Below are 14,928 nucleotides of genomic sequence, written 5' to 3'. Positions count from 1 at the left end.
CGAGGCTTTGCTCTCGCCGAACGACCTTTGAACCCGTTCAAAACCTGCGCGATAATCGTACCTCACCTCACACTATGGTGAGGCACGATTGCAAAACTATATGTCTAACTTCTCTTCGTTTAAAAGTGTTCCGTTGTGTCAGAAATGTACATTTCACATTCCAAATGTCAGTCACAGAGGCTTTGGAATGCAGCCGCTCCCTTTTCCACTCACTCACTCCTCGCTGTCCAATATTCAAGCCTTCTCACCGTTGTCACTCAGGAAGATAGTCTAGCCTTTGAAATAAATTTAGCTTCCCTCTGCATTAAAACAGATGCGTCAACTCCACTTGAACTGTGATTTTAGCGCTTATCGGGCGGCGCAAACGGGAAATAACGTTGGCGCCGGCTGCGTGCGGCGTAGTTGCACCGGTCAAGAAGGGCGGAGTGAGGCCAGACAATTCGATTATTAGTGTCTGCCTGCTTTCCCCTCAGGCGCGGTTCACTTGGCAGGAGGCAGCGCAGTCGCCGTCGGACCCGGGATTCTCACTTATGCACTGAGGTCATGTTATATATTTTGGGCCAGAACAAAGAAATGTAGATTTATTTATTGAGTGAGAGCCGGAGGCCTTCAAATGTCATTTCTGTTTTTTATTCCTCGCTCTTGTTCGACATGCTTCTCCTTCCGCAAAATTCATCCGATTCACGTCATTCCATTTTTGACATGTTCTAAAAGTTCATGCCATGGCAGCTAGTATTTTTCGCTTTCATAATAGTCACGGATTTCCCCAAATTCAGCCAAAAAGTCCCCGTGCATTCCCAATGAGATTCCTACAATATTAGTTTTTCTTTTTTTAAATCATCCATTGCAATAGTGCATTTGGGATTACATATTCACATCATTCTGGTTTAAATCATCCAGCTCATTCAGTTCACCGTAGGAACAATTTCCAATCGGCTCAAAAATTCCCCCGGAGCAACAATCAAACACTTTCATCATTTTCATCATCACTACCAACACAAAAATCCCCTCTTCCTTCTCAATGACACATTCGACAATACACATCACATCATCTCCATGACGAATTCTTAATGTTTAGCTCTTCAAAAATTATTTTAAAAGTGACAGAATAGCAGTACCCCACAAAATTCACATATTCATGATTAACGACACACTTGAAAAATTCTTCTTTTCAAACAAAAGTGGTTATCAAAATTATTAATCATTACATATTACACATCTGGCGGGCCAGATCGAGCCCCCAAGCCATGATTTTTTATTTTTTAAAACGGTTTTCCCAGAACAATGTTCAAAAATTCATAGGAAAAAAAGATTAAATGAGATTTCTCATTGTTTAGCCTCCATTCTCAAAGCGCAAAGAACAAAAATCTTTTATTTCCCCAAAAGGTTCCATTTCATTGGACTGTACCCAATCTTAAATTGCAGGCAGGATTTGATTTTTGTGTTTTTTTGTCTTTAGCATGATATAATTGAGTCATATTTGTTTGTGGATGTACTGGAGATGCGGCATCTAAGCACGGTTCCGCCTCCGGTCTCCGCCCTTCCCTGCAGCGCCATCAGCAGTTTCCCCGTCGTCATCTCCGCTCCCTCGGGTTCCAGTCAGCAGCTCGATGCCAAACTAGCGTGCTGACGGCGGCTAAACGACACCGTCCCCGAGCGTACGAAGTCAAGCGAAGTCAAAGCTGCAAGGGCGCACTGCGAGTGACATCTTAGTAGGGCGTCCGGATGGGAGACGAACCCTTTCAACGCGGTTTAAACGACATCTGCTGATGGACGGTAGCAGCAGGTGTCAGTTCTCGCGGGAAGGTGCAAAGCCTTTTGGGATATCTAAAAATACACAACGCAGACCATGCAGGGTCAGCCGTCTGGTGTTTGGTGTCAGTGCAAGCTCCCGAATGAGGCGAAAAGGCGTAACTGCTCGGTGAGGTCGTTTGGAATTGTTGTTGTAGAATTGCTGGTGAAGAAGCTCCAGGGGTTAATTAGGCTTGTGACATGACAGCAAACTACTCAAGAGACTCCGGCAAATGACTTTCCATTCCAACAAATCAGTGATTCTCCCAGTGTGGTTCCAAAGATGTTAGTGGCACCCTCTAGTGGTAAGCAAAAGAATCACTTAAATAAATGTTACAGTGCATTTTGGCTTCATCTTTATTTTATTGTGGTACATTAGTTCTGCAGTCAATTTCACTTTTATAGATACCAAGTCCAATTTCAACTCCATATGAAATCAAGAGTAAACTTTAAAGACAAAAAAGATACAATTTTCAGGTCACTATGACAACATTATGATGCGTCAAATAATATAATCAATTTATGCATAATCAAATATTATAACGTACAAAAATAATGTTGAGTTTGGCACTCGTGGTTAGCTTAACCAAAAAAATTGCCATTTTGAATATGCTAAAATGAAATTTCAAGTTTATTTTGAAGGCGAATGTTACGTTTCAGGAATTCAAATCAAAAAGTCAAGTCAACAAAAATTTGGGCCCAACCAATTATTCCACCGGGCGATTTAATTAGCCGATTATGGCCCTTCCAAACACTAGTCTAAAATAATTGGCGATATGTATTTACTGTATTTTCCTGACTATAAGCCGCACCAGCAAAAATTGAGCAAAAGAAACCCTTTTTGTCATGGAAAAACCAAACTGGATTATAAACCAGGTCATAACATCAGATATTTTCACAGAAAGGTAAAAATACGGTCGGAATCACGTCTGTGTGTGTGTGTACAGCTTAGCATTGCTGAGACAGGGCCATCTCCCATTTTGGCTGCAGTCCAGCTCCAGAGTAAGACGGTCAAGTGCCAACAAGGAAGTGATGCTGATGTCATCACTTTTCTGCAGCAAGAGTACAAAGAGGGAAATAGTACATCATCACATCACATCATCAGCACGCTCTCTCGGTGAGTCAGGAAATAATGATCCGCAAAGCCATCATGGCAGCCACATAATTGCAAGCTTTTGTGCTGTCATGATTTGTAGGGCCCACAAATGGAAGCAGGGAAAACGTTTTTCTTCAGAGGCAAGAGCAAAAATCTTCTCGTCTTGCATTTCAATTTGTCGTTACATGCAACTAATTCAAACAGCAACAAAATATAATAGCATTTTTACTAATTAAGAGCAAATTAATTGGAACATGAAACGAGACGTCTTCCACAGCCTATTTTGCTTATTATAAATTACAACTGACAGTCATCAGCTCCCACAAATATATTTTGTACACAGTATTTAAAAAATAATTATTGCTCAATTATAGCGAGTCCTTTCCACAACACTACATGCCTTTATTTGATCAAAGTTTCTACGGATTCACACTTTTATTAATGACACATTAGTGATGTCCCAGAAAAAAAAACAAAGAAAAAAAACAAGTGTTTCACAATCTATGGTATCTGGTGTATCCAAATAAAATATGCCTTGAAATACCATCAAAAATGTCATTTCAAAATTAGACATGGACGCAGTTTTAAGTCTTTTTCATCCAAAAATTGCAATCCGTTAGGGTGTACTAGGCTGTCAAAATATTTCACAGGGGGCAGGTACATTATTAAAAATAAGTTGAGAACCATAATGAAAAAAGACAATATTCTGATAAAAAGAACTCTTTGCTACTTTGCAAGAAGACTTCAGTCATTTAAGTGCCACGCTCCCAAACTTGAAATTATTTTGTTATATATCCCTCAGGGAAAAGCATGGAAGGAAATGACTCGGTCACTTCAATGGGGTCCTTTCAAGTACTTCCTGGGGAAAGACTGGACTGCGCTGATACTTTGTGACCCCCTCGCCACACAAATGTTAAATCATCGCACGCCGTTTCCTTTGCCTTGATTTACTCGAAAACCGATTTGCATGACTTGCAAATGAACTGGGATGCAGTCGAGTTTAAAAAAACACACACAAAAGTGTTCCAAGTTGCTCTGCGGCGTCAATAACGATTATGTTTTTACAAGTAAATATCTTAAAATATCAAGTCATTTAATGTAAGATATATGTATTAGGATTCACCTAGCTATTAAAACAATGAAAAAAAAAAAAAAAAATATATATATATATATATATATATATATGATGTAAGAATATTACATCAGTGTGGCTAATTCGTGAGAAGTAGAACAAAAAAATAGACATTAACAACTACAATATACCAAAGTGTGTTGGGATTTAATTGTTTAACAGTACATTAAAGTCATTAAAATATATCCAAAAAATATGGGTAGTAAATATATAAAGTATATTCCACCTTGTTTTGACATAAACAATACATTTGATCAATGCAATTGAAATGGACTTGAAATACACCCAATAGAATTAAACACGAGGCATTTGCAATTTCTAGCGCGCATTGTAAAACTGCTCCAAAAGACCCGACTAGAAATTTGAATGATAAAAAAATGCAGTAACGTTTATGAAATATTAAGGAAAATGCTATGCTGGAATAGATAAGTCTCCCTTTAAAAGTACCTGTATCAAAAGTAATATTGGTATCGGTACACGGTATCTAGTGCGAGAACTCGAACTGGTATAGGTTTGAAAAAGGGTTATCTCATAAATAAATAAACTGCCGCTGAATCATAGAAAGTACAAGAAAACAATTAGATGGGAGTTAATGACGACACTGGAGCAAAGTGTGCTGGCCTTTAAATGTGCGTCCTGATGCGCTTGCTTTTATGTAACGGCCGTTGATATCGCAGATGGCGTTTGGCTAACGAGAGCTTGCGGACATCAATTTCGCCTCTGGTGGAAAAGAAAAAAAGAGATACAACAAATACGCAACTGTGCCATGGTCAGTCAATATTTAACACCCCCCTCGCCCCTTTTCCCCCCCGTCCCGTGTAATCATTCGCTGACACACTACTAGGCAGAAATAGCAAATGTGCAAGCAACGTGCAACTTGTGCACGCGCGCGCGTGCGTGACACGCCGCAGTAAAGCGAGTCCAGGAGGAAGGGGCGTGGCTTGACGTGGACGTCTCCCCTGAAAAAAAAAAAAAAAAAACATCTCTGATCTAGTTCAGGTGCCGACAGCGAGCCGTCCGTTTGTGGTGGGTGTCTCTCCCTCTTCCCCGAGCCAGCCTTCCACACAAATGCGCTTCAAATTGCACCGCGAAGGGGATTATTTGTCACAAGGAGGGCGACATTCGGAGTTGAAAACAAGGACGGAAGTTTGCGGCGTTTTCGTACTTTTCCTCCCACTTGGCAATTTCGCAACTCTTGTTTTTTCAAGATATTGTAGCGCACGGGGATATATTTCGTACTTTCGCCAAGGTAAGTTCTTCCAAGGTCTTTTCTATTATTTTATTTTTCTATTATATTTCTTTTATTCTTGAATTGTAGTTCCGCGGAGTGGGAACGTACCTGGGCTCAGGTACGCGCGAGAATCAGGAAGTGTGAATCTGCCAGTTTATGAAACAAATTCGCTTTGAACATCATTAAACGCGTAACAAACTTGTAAAGAAATAAAAGTTGCGTGTTTACACATCTCAGTCACAGTCAAATGTGCGCTCGTCTGGCAAGATTGAAGGAAAAGTAAGCAAATAAAGACCAAATATGGACGAACATTTTTGTATGAATAAAGTGTATTTTTTAATACACACACGCACGCAGGGGTTTATAAGGTTACAGAACCCCTCGAACAGTCAAGATAAAATTAACGGTTTTGCGCATATCAACACAATTATATTACCACATTTACAAAAGATTATTGATACACTTTTTGTTTATGGAAATCCAACCAGTTAGCTTGGACCACATGACATCCGGTTAGTTTTTCCCAATTCGATTAAAACAGAGGAGAGTGGTTCCGTTTTTGAGCACATGTTTTCATAGCCAGAAAAAAAAAAAAGGTAAGCTGACTCTTACCTAACATAAACAATGAGTACTGGTAATGATAATACTGTTGAGTTGGTGAGTACACTGTTCCCTCGCTACCTCGCGGTTCGATTATTGCTTTTTCACTCCATTGAATTTATTTATATTTATTATTTATAAAAATATATTTAACTTATGACCATAACTTGTTGTATTGCAGGTTTACGTCTCTATTTTTCTTGCAGTTTTTCAGCCTTATAGGCCAGAAGTGTAAAACATATGACAACATTTCGACCTGTACACATACATTTCATTTGTGACCGTATCTATTGCAGGTTTACCGATATTTAACTTGTTTTTTTTCGTCATACCAGTCATACCACAAAAAATGCACTTTTTTGACAAACGAAACAAAGTAAACAAATCTAACTCACTAAAAAAAAATAATCTATACTTAATGGATTTAAGTTACTGTGGGTTGTATTGGGAAGGCAAGTCCAACTATTCCATCAATTATTGTAAAAAAAAAAAAAAAGTATTTTAAAATTATATTTTGCAATAGTGTCTTACAAAACCATTTTGTCCCAGATTATTCACAGACTATTGTTTATTTTGTATTAAATATAAATAAGTGGTTAAACAGAAGTATATAAATATAACAAGTGGATGCTCATAATGGCCAAATTGTTCTTATACTAACAATTTTAAATAACTGTAACCACAAGCCGTCAGCTCTGGCCTTAGTGTTTGGAGTTAAATGTGCTAGGACTCCAAACTGGAATGTGAATGTTTGTCATGATGCAATGCCTTGTGTTTTGAAAATAGCTTAAAATCTCAGTGGCCTCATTTACCAATAGTGTTTCCATGAGCTAAGCTGTATGGCTCATCGCGAATGACGTGACGCTGGCCGTTTTCGATCCTTCATTGTGCAATTGGAAGCATGTCGAAGAACCTGTTTCGTTTATTCGTTTTGAATTTGACCTAACTCGAGCACTTAAGTGTGAAAAGTCTGCAGCGTGAAAGAAGGGGTTAGCACAGGTCAAATTGTCAAACAGAAGTTTCTCATTTGTGTTATTGTTCCTTTTTGGATTGTTTTGAGCTTTGTTTACTAGATAGCTTGAATGTTTAGTCCTCAAGAACATCAATGATAAGTACAAAATTCCAGCTTTTATTTCATGGTGTTGTTTACATCTAGATGTATAAACTAAGCATTGAAAAAATGACACTATTAAACATTTTGAAGCTTTGCCTGATGAGTTCGGATGTACATTTTTTTCGTGTGAATTGCCAAAATGTTTTTTTTTATAGATTTCAAAATTCATTCTGCTGCAACCATCATGAGTCATATCATCTTTCATAAAGATGAGTGTCACCAGTATAGATCAAAAGTCAAGTCATCGCCCAACGTGGTCCATTTTTCACAGCCTGGTTCACAGATGTGTTGTTGTTGTTGTTTTTAAACATGAATGGCCAGAGATTTTTCTAGAGGGAAAAGGAAAGCAAAGATGTGCGCCTGATTTCGCATTGTTGGAGTGGGAAGTTGAATCTTGGAACATGGGCTTTTGTTTTTGATATCGCCTTTCCTTTGCTGGACAACAGTGAGGACTAGCGGGTGAGTCAGCGGCCTGTGGGCGATCCGTTGTGTTTTGCCGGCCCGAATGTTGCATTGTTGTCCAAAATGCTTAAACAGAAGTGAATCTTGACCGAGTGGTTGAAATCTTTGGTTAAAAAAGTGGTCACGGCATTAATTGTTGCCTTGTGTACTTGTTTGTTTAGTTTACAGTCAGGTAAAGGTCAAGCTAAGTGCTGCAACAAGTGTTCATGCATGGCACTGACTCGTTTTGCAGATGTAAATGACTCATCTGACACAGTTGCTATTCAATGCGCTACAACAACAAAAATGACTACTGTTGGTTTGACATCATTTCATAAACCAGTTGGATTTTTTTTAATCTCCATGATTCTAGAGGTTCAAGATCCAACAGATGTATAGTTGTACCATACAATGAAATTCTTATTCTGTTCACTTCCCCAAGCAGCAGACGACATTCCATAATTAAGCAATAAATAAATAGCAATTAAATAGGAACATAAAAAATATGTTTTGCTTGACAAAAGAACTATGAATACAGAAAACAATAAAATAATTTCAAATTAATCACAAATTATATATATATATATATATATATATATATATATATATATATATATATATATATATATATATATATATATATATATATATATATATATATATATATATATATATATTGTCTTTGGGATTGAATGGTAAGCGTGACATAAGCAAGTTAAATACAGGATCATAGTCTAAATTTCCCACAGGATTTATGTATTTTTTAAATCAAACCGTTGAAGATATGGATCTAGGGTTCATTACGGCAATCAAAATCGGTTTAAATCATCACCGTCCGGAATGACTGCTGAAAATTGAGAGGATGTTTTGTGGATATTTGCGATTCGGTTGGAGTCATGGGGAATTCAAAAGCACAGCTTCCTAACGAGCTGGGTCCACCAGTCGATCGAACGCCGATGACTCGGCGCCGAAGCCTCAACTCCCTCGGCCCCGTCCGGGCCCGCCGACGCGCCTCTTCGGGCGATTGCTCCGAGGCGCTAGCTCGTACGTTTTCTAAATGAGCGCGGAGGAGAGAAGCTCTGCACTTTTTTTGGCTTGACACGTCTCGGCTGACTGTTTTATTTGCGGACCTCCGGACTTCCTTTCCTGTCTTGAAGGAAACGGAACAAATCATATTTGCTTATAAAAGCGAGCAGCTCAGAGGATTCCTTTTCTTGATATTTCCTTTTGAGGCCTGCCTGAATCTTTTTTGCTGCGGGTCCTGCAAAATGTCCTTTGAAATTTTGACGCATGATACTCGCCCGATTGTTCCGTTGCCTTCTATTCATTGTTTTTGGTGTGTTCCGATCCAGCTGATGTAGTGACCCAATTTCCACACTGGGATCAATGGTTTCTTTTTTGGTGCGTATTCATTCGATCTACCGGCATCCCGCCAGTTTGCACTCAGGAAAAATGTCGTCGGAAAGTCGAGAAAATGATCATTTGTCGTTTCAAACGTTTGAAACGGGTGTCCCGCGTCGTTGAAATGGATTTTAAGAGGATCGGTTTTCTCATGGAGATTGGGTTTTATTAGACAAAGATAAAATGGCAGCTTCGGGCATGCTTTAAGAACGCCCATGCTGGCTCGTCGCTCTTTCACAATGTGTCACTTTAACCTCTCGCACTTGTAACCTGGTCTGCCTGAGTAAAAAAAAAATGTGTGCCCGTGGTCCATGCCGGATGAAAAATGTCGAGGCTCACTTCCAAGAAATGTAAAGTGTATTTGTGGACTTCATTAGGTCTCCTAGCGTAGTGTTTCTCAACCCTTTTTCTGTGATGCACCCCCTGTGATATTTTTTTTTCTTCAACCAAGTACTCGTTAATCTGCATAAGGCATTTTTGGGTTTAAAAACAAAATAAACAAAGCGCTGTGTCAGATTTATTAAACTTTTCTATATTTGCAGCGCTATCTGTCATATTTTATTCAGCAACTCCAAAAGATAGACCATGTTATAGCCTCTGATTTATTTCTGGCTTGTCGACCAGAAAGTGTTTATCTTAAATGTCAATGTGCATCCGGATGAAACAACAAAATTAATTTTGCAATATGTTACGTCATGTTCCAATTCATTTGCTCTTTATTTGAAAATTGTTCAGTTCAATTTGTCAGTTCAGTAAGAAGCTGGGGCTGGCCAATATGGCCAAAAAAAAAAATCTTGATTTTCTTCAGTCATTCTGGATGATTATTGATTGATAATTCTATCTGTATTTCCTGATAATGTCAGTAGTTGGAAGTTGTGATCTGCAATTCACGGATTTTAAAACCCAAACTGGATTACAGTGTGTTTTCAAACCTATTTTTGTGTTCTCTTCTAGCACACTTTTTATTTGAGCCTCACAATGATTGGCAGGCGTTTTCACACATCCCTTTGGATCCCTCGGGCCTTAGAGTGATGCGGTCTGTGTACAGTAATGAGAGGACATGGCTACTTTCCACTCCTCCCGCCAGTCCCGAAACTAATCTGAAAAAACTTACGGCTCTTAAGCAACTCTGAGCTTAAGTGATTGCTCTGGAATCCTTGTTGCCATGGAGGCCAGCTGCAAAGTACGGGCCCGCAATCCCGCCGCTCTTTAATTGAATTGCATGAGGATGATGACTGTAAATGCAGCATTTAGGCACTAAATTCGAATGGCCCCTAAAGCGTTCCAAGAGCGCCGTGTCGTCATCTGTCCACGATTCTTCAAATTCCACCTTTGGCAAATGTGGTCTGACTGGTTGGGTTGAAACCTTGCGGTAAGGTTTGTGTTTGCTTGTGTCTAAACACGTACAGTAGCCATTGGTCCAAAAAGTACTTTATGTTCCGCACATTCCTGACTATTTGCGTCATGCCGAGTAACGAAATGTGCATGACCCAAACTGCGTGTGCCTCTTGGGGCGTAGAGTAACATAAGAACGGCCACCGGCACACAACGTGCTAGCATGTTCATTCATCAAACCGCCCCCCCCCCCCAAAAAAAGTCTTCATCCAAGCATGAACATGAGTATTGTGTTTTTTTTTTTTAAATCTATTTTTATCCGAGGCCAATGTTGTCCCTTTTTTTTGGGGCAGGATGCAATTGATTGCTGCTTTGCTCAGACAAAACGGACACGAGAGTGGACACGAATAGGTTAAAGCTCAGCGGGATATGCTAAACCTAACGGGAAGTCTACAGTTTTAAACTTCATTTTGGACCTGCACGCAATTATTTGTTCTCATCGAGTTATTATCGAGGTCATATTTTTGTGAACTCCTGTAAGAAGAAGAGTTTTAGGACCACAGGAAAAAAAAAAGACTGGCTGGATTCTCACTTTTAGCGCAAATTTAAATCTTTACTCGGATCTCTCACTTTACAATCGGACTTCTGGCTTTGTATTCAGTGTCAAAAATAATTCTTAGTCAAGTCTTACTTCGAATCCTGAAGACAAAGTCATAATCCTGAAAAGTAGGAATCCTGACAACTTTTTTTTTTTCCATTGACCTTGAGCCTCTTCTTTACCTCTAATCGTCTTCAAATTTTTGGTGTTTCGCCGAAAGATATTTTGGATAAAAATGATCAGAAGCCTATTTTCATTTTGTATTTTCTTTCTCGTACATTAAATATAAGAAGACATTTTTTGTACACCAGATATTTATCTGGACACAATATTGCAAAGGTGAAAACTTTCCAAGAACCGGAGTAGAAATTCTACTCTATACTTTTTCTCGACGAGGCCTCGCCCTCGAGGGCCCTGTCTAGGAATCCATAACAATTACTACAAACACATTGTTCTTTGAAGAGATCCTAGATAATAGAGGAGAGATTCAATGTCTCCTTTGTTCAAGGCATGCTCATCGTCTGCTAAAAATAAGTTTCAAAATAATCATCTGTAGCGTCCGTTGACGAGGAACTTATGCTCGGGTGCGTACAGAAAGAATGATTCAATTCTCCTGCCCCGTGTGGATTGCCTTCCATTCCAAGCTCCAAATACATTTGCCAATAACAATGAACAATGAAGTGGGATTTGATCGGCAGAAAAAATGCAGACTCCTGGAATGAAAGCCTGTTTTCGTTCTTCATTCGGCTTAGTAAATATACTGCATACACCGTGAATGAATGACTTTAATGAGATTCAATTGGTTACATGTCCTGGCTACTGTTTGTCCCCCCCCCCCCCCCCCCCCCCTTTTTTTTTTTTTGTTTTGTTTTGGGTTGGCCGAAGTTTTGTTTGTCAACGCTCATTGAAATGCCCGTGGAATTGCAAAGCGGACGCGGATGCGCTGCCGTTGCCGGCTACGCGCTCCCAACTCGACCTTGGCCTCCGTTTTAAGAGCTGTTCGTAAAAGTTAATGTGCAAGCTTTGTTGACATTCCTTCAAATCTTAAGTTCAGCCAGGGTTAGGGGATATTTTTTGAAGGCATTTGTCTTGCCATACTAAATTTATGAATATATGTAACCAGCAAACTTGTATAAACATCTGTGACAGGCAAACATGCTTGAATGTACTTACAAGTACATTTGAACATACTTGTAGGCGAGAGTAAAATATTTCCCCCGTTATGCCACAGGCGTTATGAGGAAAAATGCCGAACCATCATAACAACTAATCCATAAAAATGATTAATACACATAAAAAATATTTGCTTAAGATTCAAGTATATTGTTGTAATGTAAGCAAAATGCTAATAAAAGCTTTAAAAAATGAAGATGGACAAGTACAGTTGAATGTATTTATAGGCTAAATGCTAATCGCGTAGCAATTTTTTCCCTCATTGCCACGGGTTATAGACTCAAGCGTTTGCATACCCCTTACCATTAGCAGAAAAAACAAACAAACTATTTTTGGTATTTAGCCTGTGAATAGATTCTGCAAGTATGTTATAACTTATTAGACTACATTCTAAAAACTTTTTTTTTTCCCCATAATGCTACGGACTTTTAACTTATGCTTACCCTGTGGCATTTTGTGAAAACAATGCTATGTTTTTAGCATCAACGACTAAATGTTAAAAACCTAACATCGTACTCTGGTGTTATTTTAAAAAATATACCATGAAAATTATTAATAAACTGTCTATTCAATTTTCAAATGTATTGGCAAAATATATGCCATATATATGTATTTTTTTTTAACTTCGCATGCGCAAGTCAATCTCAAATCAGTCTAAAAAGGATTTTTTTTTTTTTTTTTTTGCTACCTTTGGCATTATGGGAAACAAATGTTACGTTTAAGGTATTTAGCCCTGGAACGTACTTGCAAATACGCAATTGACATTGAAAAATGTTGAACCCACATTGGCAAATCCACACTTGTGTAGATCTACTACATTCCAGGTCAGGTTGCGAAACTCAAATGACCTCATTGTTGTTGTGTCTTGGACAGAAGCCGAACGTGGAACCGGGTGGATTTTACGCGTCTTGGACTGACCGCTGAATGTCCTGCGCAGCGTCACAAAAATGTGGCAAGAAGAGTCACCTGTGCTTAGAAGGCATCTGACCTGTGGACCAGTAAACCTCACGGACTTGTTACGTGGATTATAATCATTTTTTTTCCCCTCACTGGATATTTGAAACCTTCCTCCTGCACGCAAGACATGGACTAGTGGCCCATGTGTAGCAGGGCATCATCAGCCTGCGGGATCACATAATCCCAGACTTTTTTTTTTGGGGGGGGTTACTTTTCTCCTCCAAGGGGCAAAAGGAGCACCCGCTCCAAGTTGTTTACCCCCACGACACAATGGCGTTGCTCAGGTTGTTCCGGAAACCGGGGAGCAATTTGGGGAAGGGCTACCAGCCGGGAAGCATGATGTCTTTGGCCCCCACCAAAGGACTGCTCAACGAACCGGGCCAGAACAGCTGCTTTCTCAACAGCGCTGTGCAGGTACTACTTTAGTTCTTCTCGCCGCATAAGTAGAAACTTTCCTGCTTGATTAGATCGGTCATTCCCAACTGTTGAGCGGTAGCATATTATTGCGCGACGAGAGAGCCTCCCGTTTTATTTCAAAGTACCGATTGACGGCAGATAAAGCATCTTAAGTGCACCTACATGTATGGGACTCTTGATCCGTGCTGTAAGTGGTGGTGGTGGTGGGGTGCCGGTACCCCCCTTATTCAACTGTTACCAACTGAATTAGGCAGTGACTACTAGCAGATCATTAGGTGCATTAGTTGATAGATAAATCCGTAATGGGTGTAATACCCTTTAAATGATATAATCCATGGAGGTAGTTTAGAAATTGACCAAAATACACCAATTTGATTCATTCATCTCTCAATGGTGCGCGTCGTCGTCTTATTTCTTATTTTCAGACACTTGGGTTACAGTTTGAACCTTTTGGCTGCCGGGAAATTCAATTTGAGACCTTAAGGAAAGTTTTGTGGAAATATAAGGGACATCTCTGTTGAAAATTCACATTTTCGTCAATTACTCAAAACTAGTCTTCACGACGTAAGCCCAGTTTTCACATGAACGCACACACGAAATAAATTCATCAATAAATTTTGAAATGTGCAAAAAACATTTAAATGCACCTCATGACGGGTACGTGAGACTTTAGCACGGTTTCTGCAGGTATCATCAAATCAAATTAAACACTTTCTAATGCCGCGACTGGAACACTGAATTTTCTTTTCAAATTAAGAACAAATTATGAAGATTTTTTTTTTTTTTTTTTAAATTGGCTTCTTTGCAAAATGTATGTCTTCAAATATTGAGTCTTACCTGGAATGTACCCCCTGTGATTAGTGAAAAAATGACATATAATGTTGTAGCATTTGTGCAGTGTGTCGCGCCGAGAAATTTTTCTAATCCCAAATATGTATCTTGGCTCCGAAACAGATGGGAATTTCTGAATCAGATGACATCAGCAAAGTGATACTTGGGTGTCAAACCCAGCGTGACGGTCCGTGCCAGAATTAGCCATTCCCTTCAATTCTGATACTCCCTCTAATACTCCACTCCGGAAATGCTCAAAAGTAGCATTTTTATGTGCATGTTCGTTTGTGTCTTCATGCCAAAGCTGTACACTAAGCCCCCCAGTTTTACATCTTAGTCAGTCCCTTACTTGAGCCACGTAATAATCCACTTGAAGGTTGTGTGACTGGTGGGGTGTTGGCCGCCGACTTGCCCCGTGGTTTCCAGTCAACGACCCGCGGTGAGGTCACCCTCCGGCTCCGTGTGACTCACTGGGTGAGGCGGCAGATGAGCACCCTTCCCCTCTGGCATTGTTTCTCTTCTGGAGGACCTTGAAAAAGCAAAACAATTTGTTTTTTTTAGGACCTGAACAGCAAACGCCGCAAGGTCCCTATTGGTTTTGTAGGATACTATTATTATTAATATTCTTTGTAAATAATCTGAATTTTGAGGAACTAAACATGAAATAAAATTCACCAAACTTGAATAAAAACGTGATATCGTATTTGTAAGGGGCACCTAAAAGCGTTCAATTTTCTCGTAAGCTACCAGTGCACCTTTTAACAACTGTTCACTACTTTTTTTCAGGTTAAAGGTTTATTCAAGCCGAAAA

The 14,928-nt window shown here is 39.4% G+C and overlaps 1 protein-coding gene across 2 annotated transcripts in view; it reads left to right on the top strand.

The window, feature by feature from the left end:
- Window positions 1–5,023: 5,023 nt before the first annotated feature.
- The window catches only part of usp53a (ubiquitin specific peptidase 53a), a 31,001-nt gene continuing 21,096 nt past the window's right edge, over window positions 5,024–14,928 (top strand). The window contains exons 1-2 of one of the 2 annotated variants that reach the window (XM_088414255.1): window positions 5,024–5,268; window positions 12,786–13,283. In XM_088414255.1, the coding sequence (XP_088270381.1) occupies window positions 13,140–13,283 (144 nt within the window). In that variant the 5' untranslated portion in view covers window positions 5,024–5,268; window positions 12,786–13,139. The remainder of the gene's footprint in view (window positions 5,269–12,785; window positions 13,284–14,928) is intronic. The other variant, XM_088414262.1, reaches the window with a different exon arrangement.

This window comes from Hippichthys cyanospilos, chromosome 1 (assembly GCF_059441005.1).
Source record: "Hippichthys cyanospilos isolate Australia breed blue-spotted pipefish chromosome 1, RoL_Hcya_1.0, whole genome shotgun sequence".
In the NCBI taxonomy this organism is placed as follows: Eukaryota; Metazoa; Chordata; class Actinopteri; order Syngnathiformes; family Syngnathidae; genus Hippichthys; species Hippichthys cyanospilos.
Note: the sequence above shows the minus strand (reverse complement) of the source record. Positions and strands in the feature narration are given on the sequence as shown.